At 30.2% G+C, this 27,479-nt stretch overlaps 7 protein-coding genes across 10 annotated transcripts; 5 read left to right on the forward strand and 2 right to left on the reverse strand.

The window, feature by feature from the left end:
- Positions 1-110: 110 nt before the first annotated feature.
- LOC123262102 (GPI mannosyltransferase 4) lies at positions 111-3,317 on the reverse strand. Of its 2 annotated transcripts, none has more exons than XM_044724137.1 (4): positions 3,229-3,317; positions 2,918-3,171; positions 1,436-2,375; positions 111-1,029 (listed from the first exon to the last, which is right to left on the reverse strand). In XM_044724137.1, the coding sequence occupies exons 2-4, from the start codon at positions 3,120-3,122 to the stop codon at positions 126-128; spliced, it is 2,049 nt and encodes a 682-aa protein (XP_044580072.1). In that variant the 5' UTR covers positions 3,123-3,171; positions 3,229-3,317; the 3' UTR covers positions 111-125. The 2 variants fall into 2 exon arrangements, with proteins under 2 accessions (XP_044580072.1, XP_044580073.1); XM_044724138.1 differs by having other exon boundaries at positions 2,918-3,185; positions 3,240-3,309.
- A 378-nt stretch (positions 3,318-3,695) lies between these two features.
- LOC123262103 (serine/arginine repetitive matrix protein 2-like) lies at positions 3,696-6,906 on the forward strand. Its single transcript, XM_044724140.1, has 5 exons — positions 3,696-3,869; positions 5,048-5,685; positions 5,761-5,936; positions 6,158-6,320; positions 6,506-6,906. The coding sequence occupies exons 1-5, from the start codon at positions 3,833-3,835 to the stop codon at positions 6,686-6,688; spliced, it is 1,197 nt and encodes a 398-aa protein (XP_044580075.1). The 5' UTR covers positions 3,696-3,832; the 3' UTR covers positions 6,689-6,906.
- A 448-nt stretch (positions 6,907-7,354) lies between these two features.
- LOC123260991 (succinate--CoA ligase [ADP-forming] subunit beta, mitochondrial) lies at positions 7,355-10,811 on the forward strand. Its single transcript, XM_044722412.1, has 7 exons — positions 7,355-7,623; positions 8,117-8,376; positions 8,799-8,961; positions 9,036-9,300; positions 9,401-9,705; positions 9,777-9,896; positions 10,380-10,811. Exons 1-7 carry the CDS (start codon positions 7,579-7,581, stop codon positions 10,548-10,550), a joined length of 1,329 nt encoding a protein of 442 aa, XP_044578347.1. The 5' UTR covers positions 7,355-7,578; the 3' UTR covers positions 10,551-10,811.
- A 753-nt stretch (positions 10,812-11,564) lies between these two features.
- On the forward strand, positions 11,565-13,014 carry LOC123261300 (stromal cell-derived factor 2-like protein 1). Its single transcript, XM_044722881.1, has 4 exons — positions 11,565-11,714; positions 11,835-12,030; positions 12,308-12,532; positions 12,612-13,014. The coding sequence occupies exons 1-4, from the start codon at positions 11,636-11,638 to the stop codon at positions 12,772-12,774; spliced, it is 663 nt and encodes a 220-aa protein (XP_044578816.1). The 5' UTR covers positions 11,565-11,635; the 3' UTR covers positions 12,775-13,014.
- A 508-nt stretch (positions 13,015-13,522) lies between these two features.
- Positions 13,523-15,495, reverse strand: LOC123260288 (probable protein S-acyltransferase 12). 2 transcript variants are annotated; one of them, XM_044721284.1, is made up of 3 exons: positions 15,288-15,493; positions 14,507-14,602; positions 13,523-14,452 (listed from the first exon to the last, which is right to left on the reverse strand). In XM_044721284.1, the coding sequence occupies exon 3, from the start codon at positions 14,432-14,434 to the stop codon at positions 13,604-13,606; it is 831 nt and encodes a 276-aa protein (XP_044577219.1). In that variant the 5' UTR covers positions 14,435-14,452; positions 14,507-14,602; positions 15,288-15,493; the 3' UTR covers positions 13,523-13,603. The 2 variants fall into 2 exon arrangements, with proteins under 2 accessions (XP_044577219.1, XP_044577220.1); XM_044721285.1 differs by lacking the exon at positions 14,507-14,602 and having other exon boundaries at positions 15,288-15,495.
- Positions 15,496-15,639: 144 nt separating this feature from the next.
- LOC123260286 (PR domain zinc finger protein 15-like) lies at positions 15,640-21,870 on the forward strand. 2 transcript variants are annotated; one of them, XM_044721282.1, is made up of 4 exons: positions 15,640-15,852; positions 15,933-15,997; positions 16,545-19,148; positions 21,860-21,870. In XM_044721282.1, the coding sequence occupies exons 1-3, from the start codon at positions 15,795-15,797 to the stop codon at positions 19,116-19,118; spliced, it is 2,697 nt and encodes an 898-aa protein (XP_044577217.1). In that variant the 5' UTR covers positions 15,640-15,794; the 3' UTR covers positions 19,119-19,148; positions 21,860-21,870. The 2 variants fall into 2 exon arrangements, with proteins under 2 accessions (XP_044577217.1, XP_044577216.1); XM_044721281.1 differs by lacking the exon at positions 21,860-21,870 and having other exon boundaries at positions 16,545-19,618.
- Positions 20,992-26,703, forward strand: LOC123260287 (cullin-4A). Its single transcript, XM_044721283.1, has 5 exons — positions 20,992-21,858; positions 22,355-22,718; positions 23,414-24,941; positions 25,014-25,166; positions 25,910-26,703. The coding sequence occupies exons 1-5, from the start codon at positions 21,357-21,359 to the stop codon at positions 26,003-26,005; spliced, it is 2,643 nt and encodes an 880-aa protein (XP_044577218.1). The 5' UTR covers positions 20,992-21,356; the 3' UTR covers positions 26,006-26,703.
- The last annotated feature ends 776 nt before the right edge of the window (positions 26,704-27,479 follow it).

Genomic DNA, 27,479 nt, shown 5'->3' on the forward strand with positions numbered 1-27,479 from the left:
CATTATAATTTTACTTTATATTTTTATAGTAAATAAAATTTAACTTATCTCTTAATTAAATCTTTAATTTAAAATTTTATTTATATTAATTAAAATATATAAAATTTACAAGATTAATTAATATCCTAAATACTATCAATATTTTTAGAATATTGTATCCGAATGACTAATAGGCCAAAATTTTTGAAAAATTGTACAAAACGATTTAATAAATTCGAAATAAATTTTTCAAAACAAACTTCTAATTTGTCAACCAAAAAACACTCAAAATTGCTTGTGAAATTTAACAGAGGTAACTTTTCGGTTGTTAAATGCGGATAAAAAATACTAACAGTACTAAAAGTTAAATTATTTGTACCATTAACAGCGAGATTGTGCTCATTAATAAAATTACTTAATGAATTAAAAGGCATTGCGTAATAAATTCTGTAAGGAATTTTATCACTCTTCAACTTAGCTTCACACTCGACAATCTTGGAATTAATTATACCAAGTACGTCGCTCATTGCTTTGCTGCCTTGCTCGTAGAGAAAGAAATCTTGCTTAAGCTTATAGCGATGTTGATCCGAGCTCGTGTAAGTCCTCTTTGTGTTTCTCAGTTGCAAAAGAGCTGTGGGCAGCGAGTAGGTGTAGGAAGTAAAGAGATGAATGTGTGTAAGCTCGGGTTTGGCTTTAAGTTCTCTTGCTACATGCCTAGTAAGAGGTAGCACTCCTCCTTGGTGGAGAAATCCGTAGAAAATTATCAGTAAAATATTGCTTATGCCCCAGAGGTACTGAAGCCTTCTTACTCCAATATTTTTTTTTACTAGTCCCACTATTTCTCGGGTATTTTTACAAGCTAATAATCTATTGCTGCGTTCAATTATTGGAGAGTAGAGAAATACGATAGGAAAAATTACTGGAATGATAAATCTTGGCTCTTGGTGAGGAAATAGTGATAAAAGTCCAATTGGTAATATGAAGCAAGCTGTCATCAAGCTTTCGATACTTTGGATCCGTGGTAGCTCCAACCAGTGTCTTTTTGTAATGCTGAAAATTAAATTTTTAATTATAAATTTATACTTTTTTATTAATAATAATTTTTTGTAAATATTTACAAGTGGGGTCTACCATTTCATTTTCATTTTTTTTTAACGAAATTTCTATTTGATTTTATTGATATATTTTTTTTTTAAAAAAATGAACAATTAAAAAAAAAAGATAAAATAGAAATTTTATCCAAAAACATGAGCCAAAATTTTTTCCAACTTTTGAAGGCAAAAAAGCTATCGAAATCTTTATTTTTTTTTTCACGACATTTTTTATCATAAATGCGCCGTAAAAACAAGCAGAATAAAAAAAAATTTGAAAATATTAATTTTTCACCTAGTTATGACCCAAAATGGGGTTGACCCCACTTGTAAATACTTACATAATTTAAAAAAAAAATTTATACCTGTGAATCATTTTTAAGCCGACGGCAAGAGCAATAATGCCTATAATATTAAATAAAAGTGGTACATTAACTAAAAAATGCAAGTATCTTGGATGTAATCCATGGTCAGCGAGATTATCTGTCACAGAATTATACCTCAAAAAATTCAATGGTGTTACAATAATATTTTTAAATCCTACATCTAAATTAATTATTTCTCCAAGTGTCAAGTATCCAAAATAAAAACTGTCAACTATTATTAAAAATAAAGTTACTGGAATACCACAGAGAATAAACATAATAATCCGTACATGAAAATCCCAGAGATTGACACTACGAGAGCCTAGTCCTCGTTGAAGCCAGAAGAAAATTGGTGGAAATGCATAAGCAATAAATGTGGGACGGTTAAAAATACCAAGTACTGTAAGAGTCGCAAGGACTAGGCAATGATTGAGCGAGTGCGAAGGAAGCGATGCTCGCAATTTGTAGTACTTTACTCGTTCTACAATATTCTGAGCCTTGTCATAGGCATTTTTGAAGTGGTCACTCTGGATGACCACTTGCTCAGAGTATACGATGCATCGTGAGACATAGTAAATTAATAAAGTATTTAAAATTAATTCTATGGAATTTGAGAGAGTACGCGTGGCGTAAATCATCATGACGTAGGAACTTGCATAAATTATTAATCGCGATCGATAGTTCAGCTTGCAGATCTGGCACAGTTTGAAGAGACAGTAATCTGATAAGAATGACAGGATACATATTGCTAGTCGTGGAACTGTCGCCAGGAAGTACGGTGTCCTGATTTTTACTTGAAAATAGTACCATAGATATGGAGATAGCACGTTTATTATGGAGTATGGGACTCCTATTATCACTTGGGATACAAATGCCGATCTTATTGGGAATGTTGTGTTGTATTCCCATGGCTTGTACACGTCTATGTCGAAGCGATCGCCTGTAAATAAATATTTATTTTTATATTGTCATTAATCATTAATTATAAAATACAGAAATAGCAGGAAGTTGACAGATATTAAAAATTTTTTTATAATTTTAGAGCAATGAAAAAAATTTAATTAAAAAATTCCACATGTGAAAATTAAAAGAAATTATTAGTGAAAATTTTTGGAAGCTTTTTTTTATTGTAATTAAAAAAAAAAAAAAAAAAAAAAATTATAGTCAGCTGACTTCTGTATCATAGAATGATACTAAAATTAGCTGACGTTCAACAATTTTCGAATTTTTTTTAAACAATTAAATTACAAGTAAAATAACACTTTAAAAAAATTGCGTGTATAATTTTTCAAATTTTCTGCATGTGAAATTTTTTCTTTTAATTTTTTTCAATAAAAAAAATTATTAAAATTTTCAGATCTTGGCTAATTTAATTTTCATTATCAAACTTCAATATTTGGTGATTAAAAAAATTTGATTTATTATTAAAAAAAATGACAGCTGTCCACTACTTCCGGTACTTAAAAATATCAATAAAATGACCTGCGATTACTTCTATTGATTGAAAATATTCATCAGGATGAATGTACCCAGTTTGCGGAAGCAAAGTGAGCAGAATTCTAAACCCAGCAAGAATCCAATACACAATAAGAGATGGTTTTTTTTCAACTTTCTTCGTTTTTTCCTGACTAGATTTACTTGTTGTTGTCCTAGTGAATCGTCTTAGCAAATCCTTCAACGTCATCATTCATATATTTTTTAATTTTACAACAAATCAACGTCACATTTTTCGTCAGCTAAAAAAAAAAATGAAATCAGCTGATTTGAAAAAAAAAAAATATTTTTAAACTTACCAATTAAAAATAATATCAAAATGAACATCCATTATTTACAAAGCGCTAGGTAATAACAATAACCTATTTATTTACTTTTATTTATTTTTTCAGGCATTTCAAGTGGCGCGCGCACTTGTTTCTGCGCATGCGCACGATTGAACAAAACAGAGGTCTCTGCACTCTGCAGCTTGTCTTCTCTTCCGTCTCCATGGCATCGGCCGCCATTTTAGTTCGTTAAAGTTTGTCGTCCATTCGTGTAGTGTCCAGTTTACTGTCCGAATTTCACAAATAAAAGCAAACAAATATAAATATTTATTTTGTCGATTTGAATAATCAGCGGTACTACGACTGTTTCGCGTTTTAAAAGTGTCAAATAATAATTACATTCGGTGCGTTGATCGCTCGTGATAAAATATAATTAAAAGGATATTTTTTTTTTATAAATAATAACAATAATAATATTAAAAATTGAGACGAAATATATGTGAAGCCTATTTAATCATAACGTGATTAAATATACAATAATATAGAAGAAAGTTTATGCAATTCTATATTAAGGCACGCGCTTGTGCGCACACATAATAATTTCTATTAAAAATTAAAGAAAACAAAGCCACACAATATGGCCGAATTTGACGCGAAAATAAATATGTCTCTTGGTAAGTGGCCAAAGCACAAAAATCTTTTAAGTATCTACGATGTAATACCTCCGTGAGCGTACGGTTCAATATAATTTCACAGTTGTTAAGTTAACATGTCTACAGATAATTAATCCAATGAAATTTTTTAAAATTTTACATTCACATAAGGATGACCATACATATATACAACCATTAGACAAGTTAAATAAAAAATGTCTAGTTTTTGTTTTTCTAAATCCCTTCTGAAATACTTTCAGGGAGATGAGAAAAGATGCCTGGTAAAAGTGAAGCCCTTAATATTAATATAATGTGTGGGACTCTTCGATAATTAATTTTATAATTTTCCGATTCTTCATCAGGACCGTATGCTTACGACTCCGTATGCGTACGACTCCGTTTGTACACGAGTCGTATGTATACGGAGCCGTATCGTCCAGTTGCCGTACCTTTAGCCACATTCTTCATATAAATATATTATACTCTACTATATGTCTATTATAAACAATACCATACAGAACCATACCATAGATAATAATCATAACAATGATTTGAGTGTATACAGATATATATTATGTAAATAATATATATTTATAGCAGCACATACATACCAAGATCAGAAGATGGTGGTATTTCCTAAAAAGGAATTTTTCAAGTAACAACGAGAATAATTATTATCTCTCGAGAAGATCATTACCATTACGACGGATGATATTTATAAGACGTTAAATCACCAGGGAGTTATTTTAAATCAAGATATATGTATATACATATATATATATATAGATATAGATATATAGATAAAATGGAGTATACGTAATGCATGATGTTAAAATTGTCAGAAATTTAAAAATGTATTTTAAGGAAGCTACATGAGTCATGTCGGTTGTCTTCAGCGATTTAGTTTACGCGAGTGATTTTATTATGGAATAAATTTATTTATCAATATGAAGAATAGTTTAAAATTTCCCAATGATTTTTTAAGGTAAATCCTGTTACTTTGCGTAAAAAAAATTCATATGAATTTTAAAATAATTAAACGCGCTGTTTTATTATCCTTCAACATCTTTTATTAAAAAAATAAATTTTATTTATTAAATTTCATTGAGACCGTACGCTCACATTAAAGCTAAAATATTGAGAGTTAAAAATATGAACGGAAACAAGAAAACGATCAACCAATTTTACCTTTATTTAAGATGAAATCATAAAACTGGACCGCAAGGAAAAAAAGAAAAATGTCAATGGAAAACCAGCTATCAAGAGAAACTTGAGAAGAAATAATACAAGAGGTACAGGACGTCCACGTAATGCTGCCGGTGTTGGAACTAAAACTTTTAACGCCAATTTTAAGAAGAACTTTAATAAAAATGGAGTTACTGCTAACGCGAAAAAACGCAACCAGAGTCAGGCTTGGCGGCTGCAGAGAGGCCGAAATGCTAATCAGCCCAACAGTGGGTTTGTTACTAAGAGATACAAGCAGCAGAATGGAGTTGTTAAGAGAGCCAAGCCTGGATTTGCGCTGAAAAATAAGCAACAACAACAGCAGATTAACAAGAAAGCGCTCGCTGTTCGTCGCACAAAGAACCCGAGATTCGGGTTGACTAGATCGAGGAGTCGTAACAACCTATCTACGATTCCTGTTAAAAATTTTTCACCCAACTCTCGAGTACTCAAGAAAACAAACAGCCTCCCAGATTTGCGTAACCCCAATTCGGTTCACAATCGTCTGGGATATCAGAGTCTAAATCAAGTTGCGTACAGAAATCGCGTTAAGAGAGCTAAGAAATTGTTACTTCAGCTTCAGAACAAACAGAAACGCGCCGACGATCAGCTGGTAATTTATTTAAGTTGTAATTAATTTATTTGTAATTAATTAATACAAGGTTATAATTATAATTTATTTTTCCAGGTGTATCGCCCGGCAAAAGCACTGACAGCATTACAACGACGCGCATTCGAGCGTCGCCAGCAACAACAACTTTTATCAACGCAACAAAGGATGTACAACGCCGGTGGACTTCGTTCTGATCAAATATTACGCACTCAGCGGCGTGCTCAATACGCTCAGAAACTTATGAGACAAAAGTAAACTATTGAATTATCTTATTGTATTTTTTTTTTTTTTTTTTTTTTTTTATTAGCTTGTAAAGTCGTGATATTTTGTAATTTTTTTTATCAGTTAATGCGTTGTTACTAGGAATCCGAGTAATTATCTTTTAATAACCTAGATAAAATACGTCTAAACCTATTTATTAAATTCTTGAAAAATAATTTATTAATTTTTTTTTTTTTTTTTTATTTTTTAGCGCTACTAGAATGAATCCAAACGTCAATTTTATGTGTACTCTTGGAGATGAGTACAGCATGAACCGCCAGATGACTTTCAACCCAGGTCCGCCTCGTAATTTGGCAAATATGCGTCATATGTCTCGAGAACGGTCACCTTTCAGACCCACTATGCAGAACTCCGTAATTTTTTTTATTTTTAAAAACTTATGAGATAAAAAATAATAGCTTACATCATTATAAGCTAAAAAATTTAAAGAACTTGCGTGAAAATTTTATAAAAAAATTTTTTATCGCTCATAGGTATTTAATTGTGTAATTATTTAAATTAATAGATAATAATTATCTCTATTTTTATTTATAAACAGCTTCCAAGACCACAATTCATAAGATCACGAAGTCGTTCACGGTCTCGCTCACGCAGCCGTGCCCAAACTGTGGCGTCAATACCAGCAAATCCTGACGACCGGACCTTCAGCCAAGTTATGTACAGTGTTTCCAACAATCTTGGAGTTACTGGCAGAACTCTTAACGACAGATTTAGCTTCTAATTAATTAATTAATTAACTAACTTAATTATAATGATATTAATATTAAAATATATTTATCAAAGACTGCGACAGGCGTTTAAATCATGGTTAGCAGCAATTAAATATGCGTAATCGTACTAAGTGTATGATCTATTGTGCTGATGCACTGTTGTATAAAATATATTCTATAAAAGAATCGATTGATTACATTTAAAATTAAAAAATTAATATTAAGTTTATTCAATTTTTTGTTAATTTAATTGAGTATAGACTAAATTTTTTCGTTGATTCAATTATTAACTCTTTTTTTTTATTTATATTGTAGTATAATCTTAATTTTAATTTTATTTCAATTGAGTGAAAATAAATTTAAAAAATAACAATTTTTTTCTATTTAATAAACATTTTAATAGCTTATTTATTTGAGTAAAAAAAATTACTTCTTTTTATCAACTCTACTTTATTTTTTTAATCAGCTGATGAAATAATATTTTTATCGATGATAAATCATGACTAATAAACTCTCCAAGGCATTTAAACTTAATAATGCATATCTTCCTCGCTGAAAGTTTCACTCGCGAATTTTTCCTCTGTAGCCACGGTAGAAAAAGAAAAACGGGTGTGCGCATGCGCAATTGTTCAACGCATGCGTAGAGGAGGAGAGGTAATTTCGCCAAAAGGAAGAAGAAGCCCAGAGGGATCCACTGATCAGTCACATGGTTTTTAATTTTCATCTCAGCAGCACACGGACTTGCTTCGATTACACTAGTACAGAGATAAAATACGGGTTAGTGTAGTTGTACTGGTGATAAAAATATAAGAGCAAAAAGAGTGAAGTTGGTGGTAGACAAGAAAGATAAAACCCAAGCACCAGCTGACAGTCCATTGCCACCGTCTTAGATTCAAGTAACATGGCCACCATGTTGTCCCGGGCGATTGTCCGTTTAAACTCTAAAGTAAGTTTTATTAAATATTTTCAATTAATAAATTATTTTTTTTTATACATTATTAATTTATTTTTCTTCTGAACAAAGTGAAAAAGTGATTGAATTAATTTTTAAATATTTAGATCATGGTTACTGATCAACATTGAACGATCTCCATGTTAGATTGTGTCAAGTCTCTAAATTAGGCGCCAGGGTCAGACAATTTAAAGCCAATTTATCGCAAAACGTTGCATTGCGCCAATGACCTTGTTTATTCGATTATTTTTTTAGGATTAATAATTATGCAATGACTATTAGTGTTATCTCTAGTGTACTTTTTTTTTTTTTTTACTTTTCGTCAGTCAAGGTTAACTCTTGTGACGTTACGTTTGTTGTTTATTATTAGAAGTTTAAAATATCCCGAGTTATGTTCTTGTAATACAATATAAATATGATCGGTGAAAATAGTGCTAATGATATTGTTTAGTATGTATTAACTTACTGTGTATTTTTATTTGTTTAGATTCTTTCAAAGTCTAATGGATTGGTGAAACAACCGGTGAGATGTCTGAATGTGCATGAACACATCTCATACAGCTTGCTCAATGAAGCCGGTATTCCGACTCCCAAATTTGGAGTCGCCAAGACTCCAGATGAAGCTGCTACTCTTGCTGCTGATCTCAAGACCAAGGACATTGTCCTGAAGGCCCAGGTTTTGGCTGGTGGCCGTGGAAAGGGTCACTTCAAGGACAGCTCTGTCAGTGGTGTTAAAATGTGTGAAACGTATGTATTTTATTTATTTTTTATATAATCATTAAATTAGCTATCTAAAAAATTTTTTATTGAAAAAAATTGAAAGATAATGTTTCAAGTTCAATTTTTAAACAATATTTTTTATTGATTGAAAAAATTAAAAATGGTTAAATGTCTTCTAATTTTAATATAATATTTATTATTTTTACAATTATGATTTATTTAATGAAAAAATTATTTAAAAAAAAATTTTTTTTTTAATTTGAAAAATTCTGAGTGCAACTTTTTAAAAATATTTTTGTTCTCATAATTTTTATTGATCAAAGAAATAAAAAAAAAACTATTAAATGTCTGCTAACTTATATATGATTTTTATTATTTCTATAATTATGATTTATTTAATGATAATAAATAATAATTATTAATTATGTTTTTTTGTTTTATTTTAATAGACCAGAAGAAGCTAAATCTCTAGCAGCCCAGATGTTAGGAAAATTATTAATCACCAAGCAAACTGGTGAGGGTGGTAGAATATGTAATGCTGTAATGGTAACACAGCGGATGTTTCCTCGAAAAGAATACTACTTAGCAGTTATGATGGAGCGAGCCTTTGGAGTAAGTATTAAACCCAAATAATTTTTCACCTAATTAAAAAATAAATTTTTTAATTCATAAATTAATATCTTCAGGGTCCAGTAATAATTGCCTCAAGTCAAGGAGGTGTAAACATCGAGGAAGTAGCCGCTACTAACCCAGATGCCATTATGTACGAACCAATCGACATCAACAAAGGTATTACTAAAGAACAAGCGAGCCGCATCGCTGAAAAACTTGGTCTGGGCAACGTTAAGGATTATATCTCAAACATCATCCTGAACCTTTACGCTATGTTCCTGAAGAAAGACGCACTTTTGCTCGAGGTCAACCCTCTTGCCGAAGACATCCAAGGCAACTGTAAGCTATCAAAAGATTAGAATGAGTAATAAGTAGATTAAAAATACTTATCGCTATTTTTTATCAACATATATTTATGTTTATATTTATATTATTCTAGACTTTGCACTTGATTGCAAGTGCCGATTTGACGACAATGCCGAGTTCCGGCAAAAAGACCTCTTTGCCCTCCGGGATTGGACTCAAGAAGACCCCAAAGAGGTCGAGGCCGCTAAGTTCGAGCTGAATTACATCGCGCTTGATGGAAATATTGGATGCATGGTCAACGGTGCAGGTTTAGCCATGGCTACCATGGATATTATCAAGCTTCATGGTGGAGAGCCCGCTAACTTTTTGGATGTCGGTGGTGGTGCTACTGCTTCAGCTGTTAAAGAAGCCTTCAAAATTATTACATCCGACCCCAAGGTAAAATTTATTTTTAAATAAATAACTGGGAGTAAATTTATTTAATTAAAATAATTTATTATTGTTATTAGGTTCATGCCTTGTTGGTCAATATTTTCGGAGGTATCATGAGATGTGATGTAATCGCTGAGGGTATTATTGCAGCCACGAAAGAATTAGATCTCAAGATTCCAGTTGTTGTACGACTTCAGGTAATTTTTTTTTTATTTTTGATAAATTTATTTTTTAATTAATAATGACATCAAATTTAGCTGTCATTTGACAATTTTTTAATTTTCTTTAACAAGCAAATTTGTTCAAAAAAAAAAATTTTTAAAAATCGCATTTTTAAGTTTTTAAAATTATTAATGTCAATTTTTTTCCAAATTTTTTTTGGAATAATTTATATGTCATCAAAATTCTCAAAATTATTAAATGTCTGCTAAATTAATTTTAATATTGTTATGACATTAAAGTTAGCAGTCGCTTGAAAATTTTTTAATTTTCTTTAACGAGCAAATTTGTTCCAAAAAATTGCATTTTTAAGTTTTTAAAATTTCTACATGTCAATTTTTTTTTTTTAATTTTTTTTTGTCATAATTTATTTGTTATAAAAATTTTTAAAATGATCAAATATCTGCTAAATTAATTTTCATTAATTAATAATTTTTTTATCAATGAATTTTAAATTACAGGGAACTAACGTCGATGAAGCCAAAGCCTTGATTGCTAACGCTGGATTGAAAATCGTACCAGTAGATGATCTTGATGAAGCAGCTCGCATTGCTGTAAAATTGTCGACAATTGTAAAATTAGCTCACTCAGCAAATCTCAGCGTTAACTTTGAAATTCCTCAAATTTCATAAATTTAGCGCTTATTTAATTGAATAAACGTATTGACATTATAATTAAAAAAAAAATCGCCATAATCTTAATGCGAGAAAATCAATAGTAAAATTAAAAGTTAATATTTATAATATTTTTATCAATTTAGCATAATTATTTTTTTATTTCTGTTAAAATCACTCAACTGAAAAAAGCACGTGGAAATTACCTCTCTCATTAATACTGCAACACTTGTAAATTAATATACATATATATATCGCTTCGCGGTACTGACAGACTTATTAATGTTATCTGTTTAATTGAAATATTTATCATATTGATATAGAAAAAATTCTTGAGAAAATTAAACCTTACAATTATCGATATAAAATTGCAATTTAATAAAAGTAGCCACAATGAGAAAAATTTTTGGCAGGCACTTGTATTTTATTATGTCTTGGTTTTATTATGATGCTCAGATCGGTCGTAGGTCTGTGATTCAGTATTAAAGATTTTATTTTAATGCCTGCGTTATTTGAAAGTTTTAAAATTTTTCAGTCATACTTTTAATTGTTATACTGAAGGTATTGATTGAATTATAAATAATAATTAATAATATATTAATGTATATAGTTATTTTTTATTAATTATTATTATTGCTATTAATTTTAATGAAAACTGGCTGATAAAATTTTAATTCACCGTTTTGATTTAATATTTATTACCAATAAAACGGATTAATTAAACTAAAAAAATGTATTCATTTCTTCTTTTCTAAAAATCCTTATAATTATTAGTTAAATTTTATTATTATTATTATTTAAAAATTAAATATTTAAATAAAATTTACAAAAATTTTAATTGTCCATCTGTCAAAAATCTAAAATTGAAGAACATATTTTTATTTACATAAAATAATAATAATAATAACAATTAAATAAATTAAAAAAAAAACATTTAAAAAATTTTTATCTTATTACAAAAGTTTGATGATTTTTTTTTTGTCATTAAAAATTTTTTTTGGTATTTAAAAATAATTGTTTTCTTCTTTATCAATCCAACTAGGAAAAAAATATATCAACCAATAGAATTTCCCCACGCGATATTGCTGACAGTTCCATTTAAAATGGCCACGCGGTGTGTGATGCAGCGGGTAGTTTTTCCTATTTTTATAATAATTATATCCTTAACAAATATACTTGGAGGTAAATATACATTTAACTTATACAATTATCCTTAAATGATAAAAAAAAAAATTATTATTTATGCTTGCAATAACATAAAAAAAAAAAAATATAAAATTAACCTACAACTTATTGTTTTAGTAACTGGTACTCCCTACGTCACTTACAGCTCCGTTTTAAAATTATTAAATGTTGACTATAAAGTAAGGTTGCACTCTCACGATGTCAAGTATGGCAGTGGAAGTGGACAACAATCCGTAACAGCGACAGAAGTTGAGACTGATGCTAATTCATATTGGTTTGTCAAGGGTCCCACTAAAAAACCATTCACCAGAGGGTAATTTAATTTTTTCTCTTATCAAAAATTTATAAAAATTAATTTGGCAGATATTTAATCATTTTAATAATTTTTTTAACAAACAAATTATGACAAAAAAAATTGACATGTAGAAATCTAAAAAAATGAAGAGTGTAATTTTTTTTTTTTAAATCATTTTTCTTAAAAATTTGTTTGATAAAAAAAAATTGAAAAATGGTTAAGATTGCTAATTTTAATGTCATCAAAAATTTATTTCAAATAAGTTATTAATAAAATTTTTTTTTTTTAATAATAGAGAACCTATAAAATGTGGAGATACGGTAAGATTCGAGCATGTAAATACTAAAAAAAATCTTCATTCCCATTTAATGCGCTCACCATTGAGCGGCAAGCAAGAAGTATCAGCTTATGGTGACCAAAAAGGCGAGGGTGATTCGGGTGATCACTGGATGGTTGTTTGCAACTCAGAATATTGGGATAGACGTGAGCCAGTTACTCTTCAGCATATCGATACTCAAGTGTAAGTCTTTATTTTTATTTTAATTATAAAATTTATTTGCTGAAATTTTGTGCAATTATTAAAATAAAAAATATTTTAGATTTTTATCTGTAAGCGGAAGATCATACGGATCTCCAATTGCGGGACAAATGGAAGTAGTCGGAGAACACTCGGTACATAGTGGGTACACGCAATGGCAAGCGATGGAAGGACTTTTCATCAACCCGACAAGCTTACACGGCAGTAGGCACGATGAACTTTAGATGAATCATTTGAGATAATTTATGATTAAATAAATTTAAAGACTAAGACTAAAATACAATAAAAGTTAAGGCATAATAATTAATTTAAATTAATTGTCTTCAAGACTCTGACATCACTCCATCGATAATTGAGTTGTAAATATATTCCACTTGATATGTCAATGCATAAATGTTAATTTTTGTTTGTCGGTGTGAATGAACCAAAGCGTGAGGATTATCAATAAATAATTAAATTAAATAGTTTAAATTGTAATTTAATATTTATAGTACATAATTTACAATAATTACAAGATTTTTAGGTGAAACTGAAGTTGACAGAAATTTTTTTATAATTTTTTAGCAATTTTTATGAAAAAAAAAATTTAGTAAAAAAATTCCTCATGTGAAAATTAAAAAAAAATTTTTAGAAGCATTTTATTGTAATTAATTTATTATAACAATTGGCAGCTAACTTCAGTATCATGATTTAATGAAGATTAAATTACCCGACATTTACAAATTTTTCATTTATAGAAAAATTGAAGTGCAATTTTTTTATAATTTTTTAGTTCTAATTTAATAAATTAAGCAAAATCGAAAAATCAAAAATTTCGGCTAACTTTATTATTATAAATTAAATTAACCGGCATTTAAAAATTTTTTTCATTGAAAAATTATGAGAAAAAATTTTGGATGTAGAAAATTTGAAAAATTATACGTGCAATTTTTTCTAAGTATTTTTTGACTTGTAATTTAATTGTTGAAAAAAAAAATCATTGTAGAACGTCGGCTAATTTTATAGTTATCATGATTTTTTAACTAAGCAAAAATATCGAGCCTTTTAAATAAATTAAATATCTTTCAGCAGATATCTTCCTCTCAAATCTCTAGAACTAATTAATCCGTTGTAGGGAAAGAATAAATTCAACAGACCGTAGCTGCCGAATATCTGCATTAAATCAAATTTTCTTCTAACATGGGGATAGTATCGTTGTCTTCCAGTGTAGCAACTGAACAACTTCCAAGCTCCGTAGACCAAACAAACGATCCACACCGAAAATAAAGTATCAAACAACGTTATCAATAGTAAGCAAGAAGTTTTTCCGAAGATCAAGAGTCTTGCTATTGCTATTGGAAAGCAAAAATTGATGATTACGTTGACAACACTCGGATCTTGCTCTAATATATCTCTCAAATTCTCATACAGATACGGCCTGATTACCATCAGAGAGTAGAGACAAGCCAAAGAAGTGTGGAAGCAGATTAGGATAAAGTTTCCCATGTTTTCCTGGATGACACAGCCGCCGATGAAGAAGCAATGATGATCCCGGTAGTGGAAACACTTGTTACATACTACGCAATGCTGAGTAGGCTTGTACGTATAATTCTGGCACTTATCGCAGTACCAGTACTTCACATTTGCAGGATATTCCTGTGCGATGGTTATTGCCACGCTGTCAGAGTCAGACTCGTCCCGTGTTTGACGTCTAGCAGTCATTACTCCCTGGCTTATCGTGTAAATTGCGAACCAGTTCAGGTAAACTTGGATCGAAATGAAGATAAAAAGCGGTGATAGTCCTTCGTTGATGTACAGAGTTGTTATTGTCACCAGGATGCTGAATATCAATGCAATTGGTGGACATATTTTGAAGGCTAGTTTATAAAGCTTGCTTTTTTCCATTTAATTTTATTTATTTTTCTGAAACATTAAGGATAATTTTATTTTAATTATTATTTAGTTTTTTGGACTCACCAGTTTGATTGAAATTTATGTCAGCTTTAGTCCGCTGCTAACATCAACTGACTTCCATTGGCTGGTTGTTTATCTTCTGCCACGTTAATTATTTTCCTATTTATTTTTGTAATTATTAGTAAGGCTTATAATGTATTGAAATTTTTTTTTGTGTAATTTATGACACTGAAATTAGCAGACGACAGTTTTTTGATTTTTTTAAAAATAAACTAGTTTTAGAAAATTTTTTTCTTTTAATTAAATTTTTATGGAAATTAATTTGCAGATATTTGACAATTTTTGTAACAAATGAATTATAAAAAAAATTGACATCTAGAAATTGTAAAAAATAAAAAATGAAATTTTTTAAAAATGATTTTTTAAAATAAATTTGTTTGTTAAAAAAAAATTAAAAAGTAGTAAACATTAATATATAATTTTTTTAAAGATTATAAAGATGGACTTCTATAAATAAATTTTTTTATGAAAATTAATTTAGCATATATTCGATAATTTTACGAATTTTGTAACAAAAAATTGACACGTAGAAATTTTAAAAAGTAAAAAATGCAATTTTTTAAAAATAATTTTTTGGGATAAATTTTTTTGTTAAAAAAAATTAAAAAATTGTCAAGTGACAGCTAATTTTAATGTCGTTTTTTTTATTGCTATAATTTATTTGTCAAAAAAAAATTCTAAAATTATCAGCTGTCACTCAATTTCAGTATTATTATAATTTAATCTTTAAAATAAGTTTTTCTTTAAAAATATTCAAATTTAATTAATTTTTTTTATAACTTACCATTTTTTTATTGTTATTAAAAAAGTAATTTTGCATTGTTACAGATATTTAAAAAAAATAAACAATTGTTGGAAGGCATCGATGGCATAATGTAAACAAAAGTGAATTGAGTTGAAAGCAGTACTGAAAAATATATTTCAAACATTCACTTGTTTTTCGGAGTGACAACCCTGTCAGCATCTGCGGTGAGATTTTATCTCACTCAAAGATATTTTATCTATACGATGTCTCTGCAGTGCAAGTGAGACACTAAGCACGTGACTGCGAAAATGATAGTCATAAAAGAAATTACTAGAAAATCACCAAATTTAAATTTATAGTTATTTGTTCTATATGTGTGTAATTATTGCTTAGTTCAATTCGAACTTAACCTAATTTTGCAAACAAAAACACTGATCATGTGTTTCAGTTTCAATCTTCCTATTTTAATTATTTTATCATTATATAAAAAAATTTTTTAATAAAATTTATAAATTTAAACTTGATGACTTATCAAAGACAGAAAAAATGGAAGACAACTTGCTTAATTGCAACGTTGGTAATAATACTAAAATAGACTTTTCAGGTAAATCATCAGATTAAATTAATTATTTTTAAATTAAATTTATCATTTTTGATTACATAAATCTATTATTTTATTTTCAGGATGTAATATCTGTGGTGACCTTCACAAAACTCATGAGTGTTATTTTTTAACCAACTTTCAATATGTAAATATTTATTTTAAATAATTATGAAAAATTATTTTTTTTTTTCAAATATTTTTCAAAATGAAAATAAATATTTTTTATTACAATTTTTAAATTGCAGAAAGACACTGAAGTTGACATTAAGTTAGTCGACATCGAAAAGCAAACATTTTTTTTTTATTGAAAAAATTACAAAAAAATAGAAAATTGTTATTTATAAAAAACTTGAAAAACTATAAATGCAATTTTTAAAAAATATTTTTTAGTTCTAATGAATAAATTTAAAAAAAATCAAAAAATTAAAAACGTCGGCTAATTTAATAATATGAATTTAACTGATACACATTTTTTTATTATTCTATAGCAATAAAATTATTATAAAAAAAATTTACTTAAAAAATTCCACATGTGAAAATTAAAAAAATTCCAATACAAATTTTTTATTCTAATTAATTTTTTATAAAAATTAAAAAAATTGACAGTTGTCAATTAACTTCAGTATTATAATTAAAAATCATAAAATACATTTTTTTTTCATTAAAAAAACGAATTTAATTAATTTATCCAGATCCGCGATTCCAAAACAACTACCCGAGCTCGCCAAACCCTACCAAAGGACTTGGAGATCACCCGGATGGCCGATGGAACGACAAGTGTCATTGCCAAGCGCAGTTACCAGCGAGGAATGACCTTCGGCCCGTTCGAAGCAAAGCGAAACTGGGCAATGAACCCCGCAATCAACTTCGCAATAAAAATCTTCGAAGAGTCTATCAACGACACTTATTACCTAGACTACTCCGACGAAGACACCAGCAACTGGATGTGCTTCATCCCACCGGCAACCAACGCCAAGGAGCAGAATTTAATTTGCTACCAGTCTAACCAAGAAATTTATTACACTGTCATGAGAGAAATTCCCGTTGGAGAAGAGCTGAGAGTCTGGTACGCGCCCTACTACGCCCAGAAGATGAAGATCCCCTTGCACGTCAATAACAGAGCTCTCCCACCTCTCCAGCCGATAACAGCTGATGAAAAAGATTCCGTAGAGATTTTAGACGTAGCCCTGGCTCAAGACTTAGCAGATAGACTTCCTCCGACGAAGCTCGGCGCAAAAGACGAAAAGAAAATTTGGACTTGCCGAATTTGTTCGATGACTATTAACTCAGTGGTTGCTTACGCCAAGCACCAGATGAATCACTACAAGCCTCTAGTAGGAACTATTTGTATCATTTGTAATAAAAAATTTCCAAATTTTGCTACTCTAGAAAGACACAGAGTTGATTGTCACAGCTTAGCAAGTAATGAAGAAAATATTGTCGGAATTCCAACAACTGCTAATCAGCAGCAACAAAATGCCGCCACTATTTTGAACATGAGCGAGCAATTTATGACTGAAAAAGAAAATCATGATTTGTCTTTACTGGACAGTTCGATTAACACCAATGATTTGCTTCATCATACTGGAAGTCTTATAGAAAATTCATCCCTAAAATCCATTCTTGAAAATCAATGTTTAAATATGAACGTAAGTTCCATGGCGGACTCTATTTTATCCGAGCACATTTCAAGTGCGGATTCTGTCAAGTTCAATGTTGAAGAATTGTCTTCAGAGCTGCTAGACATCACTCCGGATGACGAGGAAAAAATTTCTGAAAATTCAACCAAAAATTTTGATTGCGATATTTGTGGAAAAAAATTCCTACGGGTACATTATCTGTACCGTCATTTGCGCAAACATACTGGAGAATTTATATGCTCAACTTGTCTCTGTGTATTTGCTAGGAAAGAAAATTTAGTATCACACGTTTGTGCAGCCACTAAGAGCCAGAGCAAAGGCTTTACTCGATATCAGTGCTCATATTGTCCAAAAAATTTTGCAAGAGAAAAATATTTAAAAAATCACATTACTCGGCACTCTGAGCTTCATCGATGCAGAAGATGTCGGCAAAAATTTTCGACCAGGTCCGAGTTGGACTCTCACAAGTGTGGGTCACCCAAGCAAGCTTGTGGCCAGTGTGGGAAGAAATTTTTCAACGCGGTTTATCTGAAGCGTCATATCAAGAGGCACAATGAGACTCCGAAAGCTCAGAAGAAAAAAAAGGCTGGGGAAGAAATATTGGTGATCTGTGAAATATGTGGAGATATTTTTAAAAATCTTTGGAGTCTTCAACAGCATCAAAAGTCTCATGGCGAGAAAGCTTACGAGTGTGAAATTTGCAATCGACGTTTTCACAGAATTGGTGTTTTGAAGCAACACAAATTTACGCATCAGAGCGCAGAGCTGCCTTGTAATGTCTGTGGTAAGAAATTCAAGAGCAAGAGGGCTCTTGATGTTCATGTTCTGCTTCATGGGAACAAAAAATACCAGTGCGATAAGTGTGACAAGAGCTTTTTCCAAAAGTACAATTATTTGAAGCACTACAAACAAATTCATGCTGAAAAAGTCTTGCATAGTTGTCCTCACTGTTCTCTAACGTTCATGAGTGAAAGCGCTTTTAATAAACACGTCGCTGGTCATGATAAAAATCTAGAAGGATTTCCTTGTGATGTTTGCAAAAAGTTTTTTCACACTCAAGCTAAGGTTGCCAGGCATATGCAAACTTGCCACAGTGGAATTATTTACAGGTGTCCGTTTTGCAAGTCCACTGTCAGACATAGGCATAGTTTGAGAAGACATTTTGAGAAACAGCACAAGGATCTTACTGATGAATGGAGTAAGCCGGGGTTTTACAAACAACTTGAAGAAAAATCAACTGTTGGAAATAGTGGGAAGAGTCCTGATGAAGCAGGTACTTCTGATCAAATTTTGGTAAAACAGCAAGTTGCTGAAGATGTTACGGAGCATGTAGAAGCTACTGATGAAGTTGCTAAATCAATTGCAGAACCTGTAGCTGCAGAATTTTCGGAGAATTTAAATACAGTTCAAGAAATTCAAGGGACTGAGAATATTCAAGATTTGATGCAAAATGTTAAAAGTGATGACCTGGAAGTGAACAGTCAATTACTTAATGATGTTCCCCAACTTAGAATTGATTCAGATTCCCAATTAGCTGAAACGGTCTTGAATAATACTTACATTTTTGGCGAAGATGGCGATTTTGTCTTTTATGTTCTAGATAATAATACTATTCTAGGATCGTGAAGGAATATTTCAAAGATTCAGAAGACTGAAGTATATATTAGATGTAGTTGTTAAGTATTTGAGGGCTTATAAAAAAAATCTGTTGGAAAAAAATTATTTTATTTTTATGAGCTTGATATATTTGATGACAGATTTCTTTTATGGGTCCTTTAATAACTTTAAGAGTCTATCAGTGCTATACGTATTAATAAAGTATTAAAACTTCAGTCAAAATGAATAAAAATAGCAGATCAAGAATTAAAAAAAAATTCTATAGATATTTGTTGAGATTTATAAAAATTTTTAAATACATCTGCTATTTTTATTATCATAAATATTATTGTAAGTTAAAGTTACCAATGAAAACTTTGAGACTGATGTAACTGTGATGCAAAATATTTGCAATCTTAAGCAATATTATTTAAAAAAAATACTATTATTCTCAAGTTACATTTCTCACTTGTCACTATTTTATCTAGATTTATTATTAATGATTTTTCAGTTACCATTTTTTGCATACAGACTTTTGTTCAACTCTCATAAATTTTTTAATGTAATAATATTAATATAAAAAATAATTTTCTCAGGTTTTAGAAATAAATAGCATTTGAAATATTTTCATTTTTATCACTAATCAGCTGTTAATTTATTTTATTTAATTTACCACTTCAATTATTATTAAATTATAAATATATATTTTAAATAATAATATAACATTAAATTTAGCTGTCACTTGACAATTTTTTAATTTTATTTAACAAGAAAATTTGTTTAAAAAAATTGCATTTTTAATTTATTAAAATTTCTACATGTAAATTTTTTTTGCCATAATTTATTTGTCATAATAGTATATTACACACCTAGGGAAGTAAAGTAAGAAATGTCTCAGATCACATGTAATTGTTGGCCGAGGCGAAGCCGAGGTCAACAAACATGTGATCTGAGGATTTCTTATTTACTTCCCGAGGAGTGTATACTATTTTTTTGTCCGACGAAGGCGGAAAGCGGCAACTTAGTTTAGCGCAGCGGGACGAAAGTTGCCACTTTCCGCCCGGAGGGCAAATAGTATATTACACACCTAGGGAAGTAAAGTAAGAAATGTCTTAGATCACATGTAATTGTTGGCCGAGGCGAAGCCGAGGTCAACAAACATGTGATCTGAGGCTTTCTTATTTACTTCCCGTGGAGTGTATACTATTTTTTTGCTCGACGAAGGCAGGAAGCGGCACTTTCGTTTAGCGCAGCGGGCCGAAAGTTGACGCTTTCTGCCCGTCGAGCAAAAAAAAAATTATTAAATGTCTTTCAACTTCAGAACCATAAAAAAAAACTAATTATCTATGACACAAAATAAATGATCTTGAATTTAAGAGACATTTGATAATTTTTAGAATTTTTTTAATAACAAATAAATTATAGCACAATAATTTCATCTTTAAAAAATCTAAAAAATTATATGAGATTAAAGTTAGCAGTCATTTTAGAATTTTTTAATTTTATTTAGCAAACAAATCCGTTCCAAAAAAATTGCATTTTTATTTTTTTTAAATTTCTACATATCAATTATTTTTTCTAATTTTTTTTGCCATAATTTATTCGTTATAAAATTCATAAAAATATTCAATATATCCTAAATTAATTTTCATAAAAATTATAAATATAATTTTTTAAAAAGTAATTTTCTAATATTAATTTATTTTAAAAGAAAAAAATGAAAAAATTGTCAAGTGTCTGCTAATTTAAGTGTAAAAAAAATAAAACAAAGAACATTTATTATTCTTCATACTAAGCACTCGAGTCAGTGACATTCTCAAAAAAATTCAAACAAAAATAACATTTGACTAAAGTCCCGTCAAAAGATGAATAAAATAGCGCGTGCGCGCAACGACATCGTATGTAATTTTTTTTTTTTTACAAAAGGCTGATCGTAAAATTTTGTCCGCGGTACTGCGCGATCGTTCTCGATGATTTTTATACTATTAAAACACTAGTGGACCAATTAGTAGTTAGTTTGTGTAGTTAATCGAAAACAAATAAACAATTACCAAAACAATAATAATTACAAGTAAATAACCCAAAAACAGTAAGACAAAAACTAATAATAATACCAATTTAAATATTCACATAAATAGATAATAAAAGCATCTGCAGGAAAGTGTCAGCTAGCTACAGCAAAAAAAAAAATTCTAATCCATCATCTTGAAAAATTATTATCCATTTCTTTATATAAAAACAGGGCCCACGGCCGGGTGATGCTTGCATATGTCTAGGCTCGGGAGGACCCAGCCTCTGGCAATAGGACAGGTGAAGAGACCCGCTGTCGAGCATCATCACCACAATCATCACAACCACAGTCACTACGGTCCTAGCACTAGTGGTAGTAATAATAGCACCAGTAGCAGCAGCAGCAGCGGTCCCAGCACTAGTACCAGTGCCAATAATTTGATTCAGTATCAACGTCAGCCTGTACCACCTGTGCTGATTGACTACGGCGGTGGCCCGTCAAAGCGCTTCAGACACAATAACCACCCCGGTAACTCAGCTTCGACCTCCAAGGCCGCGGCATCAACCTCTAACGACGTCGACGACGACGACGACGAGGAATTTGATAACAGTATGACTGACACGGCGACAGCTACCACCGAGAAAAGAGCTAATTTTTCGGCACTAAATGTTTCTAATCCAAATGGAGTTAATAAGTCGTCCAATGTTGCTAATTCCAAGCCAGGATCTGCTAAAAAACTTATTATTAAAAATTTTAAAAGTAAGAATTTATATTTATTTATTTTTTTTTTTTTTTAATTAATTAGATTTTTTTAATGGCGATTCATTTTTAGTGTGACATAACCTACAATCAGCTGACTGTAATTGGCAGGCTGCCTTTAATTGCGAAATTTGTCATTGAAAATTATTGTTTTTTTTTTTTTTATTCACCAGCCTCAAATTCAGACCTATTTTATTTAATTGTTTGCTGATTGTAATTGTCGTTTGGTTTTTGCCAACGCGACATAACCTGTATGTTAATAATAGTAGAAATTATTTTTGATAATAATTCTATAAGAGGATAAAAAATGAAAAATAAATAAAAAAAAAAAAATGATTAAGAAACAATAAAATAGCACAGGATGCTCGAGAATGTTCGTCAATGTGTACATTTATAGAATTTTTCGCCACTTTTTATTTTTATTTATATTTAGTTTTGTTACTCATTGTTGGTAGGTTTTTTTTTACTTGAATTAAATTTGTTGTTTTATTTTCAGACAAGCCAAAACTGCCGGAAAACTATCAGGAGGAAACATGGGAGAAACTGAGAGAAGCTGTAGTTGCGATACAGACCAGCAAAAGCATACGGTACTCGCTGGAAGACTTGTATCAGGCTGTTGAGAACATGTGCAACCACAAGATGGCTTCGACGTTGTACGCGAACTTGACAGTGCTGACGGAGTCTCACGTCAAGGCAAACATTGAACAATTTTTAGCCGAGTCCATGGATCGGCATATATTTTTAAAAAAAATGAACGAGTGTTGGCAGAGTCATTGTCGCCAGATGATTATGATTCGCAGTATCTTTTTGTACCTGGATAGAACTTATGTTTTACAGAATCCTACTATCTCGTCTATTTGGTATTCATTTTTATTTATTTATTTATTGTATAAACCTTGAAAATTTTTTCTATCGTTTTTAATTTTTATTTTTATTTTAAACACTGAGATCAAGGTCTAGAATTTATTAGAGATAAATTTAAGAAAAATTGATGAAAATTAATTTAGCAGATATTTGATAGTTTTTGTAACAAACTATGACAAAAAAAAATATTAAAAAATTGACACAGAAATAAAAAAAAAAAAAAAACTTGAAATAAAAAAAAAAAGGTAAATATTTACGAGTGGGATCAACCATTTTCATTTTTTTGAACGAATTTTCTATTTCATTTTATTGATATATATTTTTTTTTAAATACATAAAAAAAGTGAACAATTTAAAAAAAAAAGTTGATTGTCACAATTTTAACAAATTTTCAAAGAAGATAAAATAGAAATTTTATCCAAAAACATGAGAGCTACAATTTTTTTCCAACTTTTGAAGGCAAAAAAGCTATCGAAATCTTTATTTTTTTCTTTCACGAGATTTTTTATAATAAATGCGCCGTAAAAACAAGCAGAATAAAAAAAAATTTGAAAATGTTCATTTTTCACCTAGTTATGCTGCAAAATGGGGTTGACCCCACTTGTAAATAATAACCAAAAAAAATTCTTTTCAAGGTTTATTAATATTAAACATTAAAAAAAAAAACAATAATCCCCAATAATTATTTTAGGGACATGGGCTTACACCTCTTCAGGATGCACATAGTGTTAAATAACCTTGTGCAAACCCGAACAGTGGAAGGTCTGCTGATGTTAATAGAAAAAGAGCGTCAAGGAGACACAGTCGATCGAACACTCTTAAAATCATTATTAAGAATGCTCTCAGATCTCCAAATCTACCAGGAAGCCTTCGAGACGAAGTTCCTGATGGCGACTGAGCGGCTTTACGCAGCGGAGGGTCAGCGACTGATGAACGAGCACGACGTACCGGAGTACTTGGCCCACGTGGACAAGCGAATACAGGAGGAGAACGAGCGACTCCTCCATTACCTGGACATGTCCACCAAATGGTCGCTGATCCACACAGTAGAGAAGCAGCTTCTGTCTGAACACGTGACCAGTATCTTGCAGAAGGGTCTCAGCGGGTTGCTCGAGGAGAACCGCATCAGTGACCTGACGTTACTCTACAACTTGTACATCCGTGTGAAAAACGGGCTGGTGGAATTGTGCGTTAACTTCAACGCTTATATCAAAAAGAAAGGCAAGACGATAGTGATCGACCCGGAGAAGGACAAGACCATGGTCCAGGAGCTGCTGGACTTTAAAGATAAAATGGATAATATTGTTAACACCTGTTTTTACAGGAATGAAAAATTCGGTAACAGTTTGAAGGAAGCCTTTGAGGCGTTCATCAATCAGCGCGCGAACAAACCCGCGGAATTGATAGCCAAGTTTGTAGACATGAAGCTAAGGGCCGGCAACAAGGAGGCGACTGAGGAAGAATTGGAGAGACTGTTGGATAAAATAATGGTTCTTTTCCGTTTTATCCATGGCAAAGATGTCTTCGAAGCTTTCTACAAGAAAGACTTGGCCAAAAGATTGCTCGTAGGAAAGTCGGCTTCTGTTGACGCGGAGAAGTCGATGCTTTCTAAGTTGAAGCAAGAATGCGGAGGTGGATTTACTAGCAAGCTAGAGGGCATGTTCAAGGATATGGAACTCAGCAAGGACATTAATATCGCGTTCAAACAGTACTCTGGTAATCTCCAGCACGAGATAGTAGCTAATAATTTGGATTTGACGGTATCTATCTTGACAATGGGCTACTGGCCGACCTACCCGGTTATGGAGGTCACGTTGCCCTCGGAAATGGTCCAGTACCAGGAGGTGTTCAATAAATTTTATCTAGGCAAGCACAGTGGACGCAAACTTCAATGGCAGCCGACTTTGGGGCACTGTGTTCTTAAAGCTTGGTTCCAGGCGGGGAATAAGGAACTTCAGGTGTCACTCTTTCAAGGTCTTGTGCTTATTTTGTTCAACGATGCTGATGATTTGTCACTAGAAGAAATTAAAGCGGCTACGAATATTGAAGACGGTGAATTACGCAGGACTTTACAGTCGCTAGCTTGTGGAAAAGCTAGAGTGTTGCAGAAAAATCCACGCGGGCGTGATGTTGCTGATAATGACCGTTTTGTCTTCCACGCTGATTTTACTAACAAACTTTTTAGAATAAAGATTAATCAGATTCAAATGAAAGAGACGGTAATGACTTTTTTTTCTTAGTTATTTTAATGCTTATTTTTTGATGGATTAATTTATTTTTGTTTTTTGTAGAATGAAGAACAAAAGGCCACTGAAGAAAGAGTTTATCAAGATAGACAATATCAAATAGATGCAGCTATTGTGAGGATTATGAAAATGAGGAAAACCCTGACTCATAATCTTCTTATCAGTGAACTTTATAATCAACTAAAATTCCCTGTCAAGGTAATTTTGTTTATTTATATATTAATATTAATTAAAATATTTCTTTGTCGCTGTTATCTTCAGCTGTATGCTAAGATTAATAATTTATTTAAAAAAAATTAAGAGAATAAGCAAAATTTTGTAGCCAGTGTATTTATATGATAAAATGGGTTTTTATGATTAAATTTGGTATCGTTTGAAAACTCTTGACCTGGAGTTGTGTATTTTCATGATTTCATTCTCACCAATAGTCAATTTATGATGATAAGTATTTAGGCTGCATTCGAAAATACTCTATCTCTATATACATAAATAAGAAATGACCTTGTATTTCGTGAACTATTGACATTTTTAAAGATATAAGCTCATCCCGATGTTACACTCATCGAGACCTTTCATTTAAGTACCCACATCAATTTTTCATATATTTATGTATATTTTATGTATATGTATATATGAAAAATATATCAAAATGCATGTGGGTACTCAAATGAAAGGTCTTGATGAGTGTAACATCGGGATGAGCTTATATCTTTAAAAACGTCAATAGTTAAAAAAGTACAGTGCAATTTAACAAAAGTCATTATTTAATAAAGCAAAATTTTATTTATTTATAGTTCACAAGTCACATAGTGACTGCAAGGTTACTAGTTATTAATTATTCAATTAATTTTTTGAAAAAAAAATTTCTATCTTATTTTATTTTTTAAAATGCATTCTGAATGATGATTATAATTAATGTTTATATGTTTTAAAAAATTTAGCCGGCTGATTTGAAGAAAAGGATCGAATCCCTGATAGATCGTGACTATATGGAACGAGACAAAGACAATGCAAATCAGTACAATTACGTTGCGTAACCACAACCACTTGCCAAAGTAACGTTGAACCTACGGGAATTGTGTTTAGAATTAAAATAATCAGCATAACATAAATGGAAATGGAATAAAATAAAATAAGTAAATAAAAATAAGTCAAGGTAACAGAAGATGAATGACCGTCTTAGCTCGCAGTTTAAAATAAATCTAACAAGCAATAAAATTTATTACTCAATGTCGTCAGCGACAAATGGAGGATCTGGAATTTTATTTTATCAATCAGTGAACAAGTGACTACTTTAATGCAGCTTCTAAAATTATTCAACAGTGAAATGAATTTTTTTAATAATTACACAGCTCGATATTTTTTCTTTTTTTATTTTTTCACTTGATTCAGGTTCGTTTTTTGTTTTTATTAAAAAGAATGTAATTATAAAAAAAAAAAAAAAAAAAAAAAAAATAAGTACAGCTCAATAATATTTGCTTGCAATAAATTGAGCTTGCAATGATACGATACAACTAAACTTTGTAACGATTAATAATAAATAATAATTACATTTTAAGAGACTGTTTGTACGAGTGTAAAAGTGTTGAGTGTTTCCAGTGCATAGACGTCGACTTAAATAATAATTATTTACAAAACATAAAAACTAAACAATTGATAAATAAACTCCAAAAGATCAAAGGATTAAAATGATAACAATAGCATACAATAAATATTATTAAATTTTTTCATTGAAGTAATCAACAAAGTGTGAACTATTATAGAATATAATTGTATAAAAAATTATAACTTACATTTAATATCATCATTTATAAATAACAAATCATTATGATTATTAATTGATATTAATATTAATTATTATTATCATCATGACTATAAAAAAAAACAATTTGTTGAGAGGTCATGAGACTTTTTTGTGATCATCTCACTATTTATCAACGTAGTTTATTCATTTACTGGAACAACTAATTAAAAAAAACCATGGCCAGATTTTTTATGTTTTAATTTTATATCACAGTAGGGCAAGTTAATTTAAAAGTATCTGGCCGGCATTAAATAATTATATTTTGATACAAACACAGTAACTAGTCGTAAATCATAAATATGATTTTCAAAATATTTTTTACCCTCAATAAAAAAAAAATGCTACAAAATTATTTTTTTAGTTCTGATAAGAGTGTTATACATTATGTTTATAATTTATATTATTAAATAATGAATTTACCAATAAAAAAGAAAAAAAAAATTACAAACTATGTGCTGTGTTTGTGTCCCCTTTTTGGACTTATGGTAAAACTTATTGATTAATTATCATTATTTTAATAATGTAATATTTCGTAGGATTTGTCAAAGGAATGTAAATAGGGTAAGATTAAAAAAAATCACTAAATAATAAATATTCTTACTTGTAATAGAAATACAACGAAAATGATATTATAAATATCAATATTAATTTTTTTTTGCACTAATTGTATAAGTCAAAAAATTGATTTTTTTGGAAACCGACGTATT

This window comes from Cotesia glomerata, linkage group LG3 (genome assembly GCF_020080835.1).
Source record: "Cotesia glomerata isolate CgM1 linkage group LG3, MPM_Cglom_v2.3, whole genome shotgun sequence".
In the NCBI taxonomy this organism is placed as follows: domain Eukaryota; kingdom Metazoa; phylum Arthropoda; class Insecta; order Hymenoptera; family Braconidae; genus Cotesia; species Cotesia glomerata.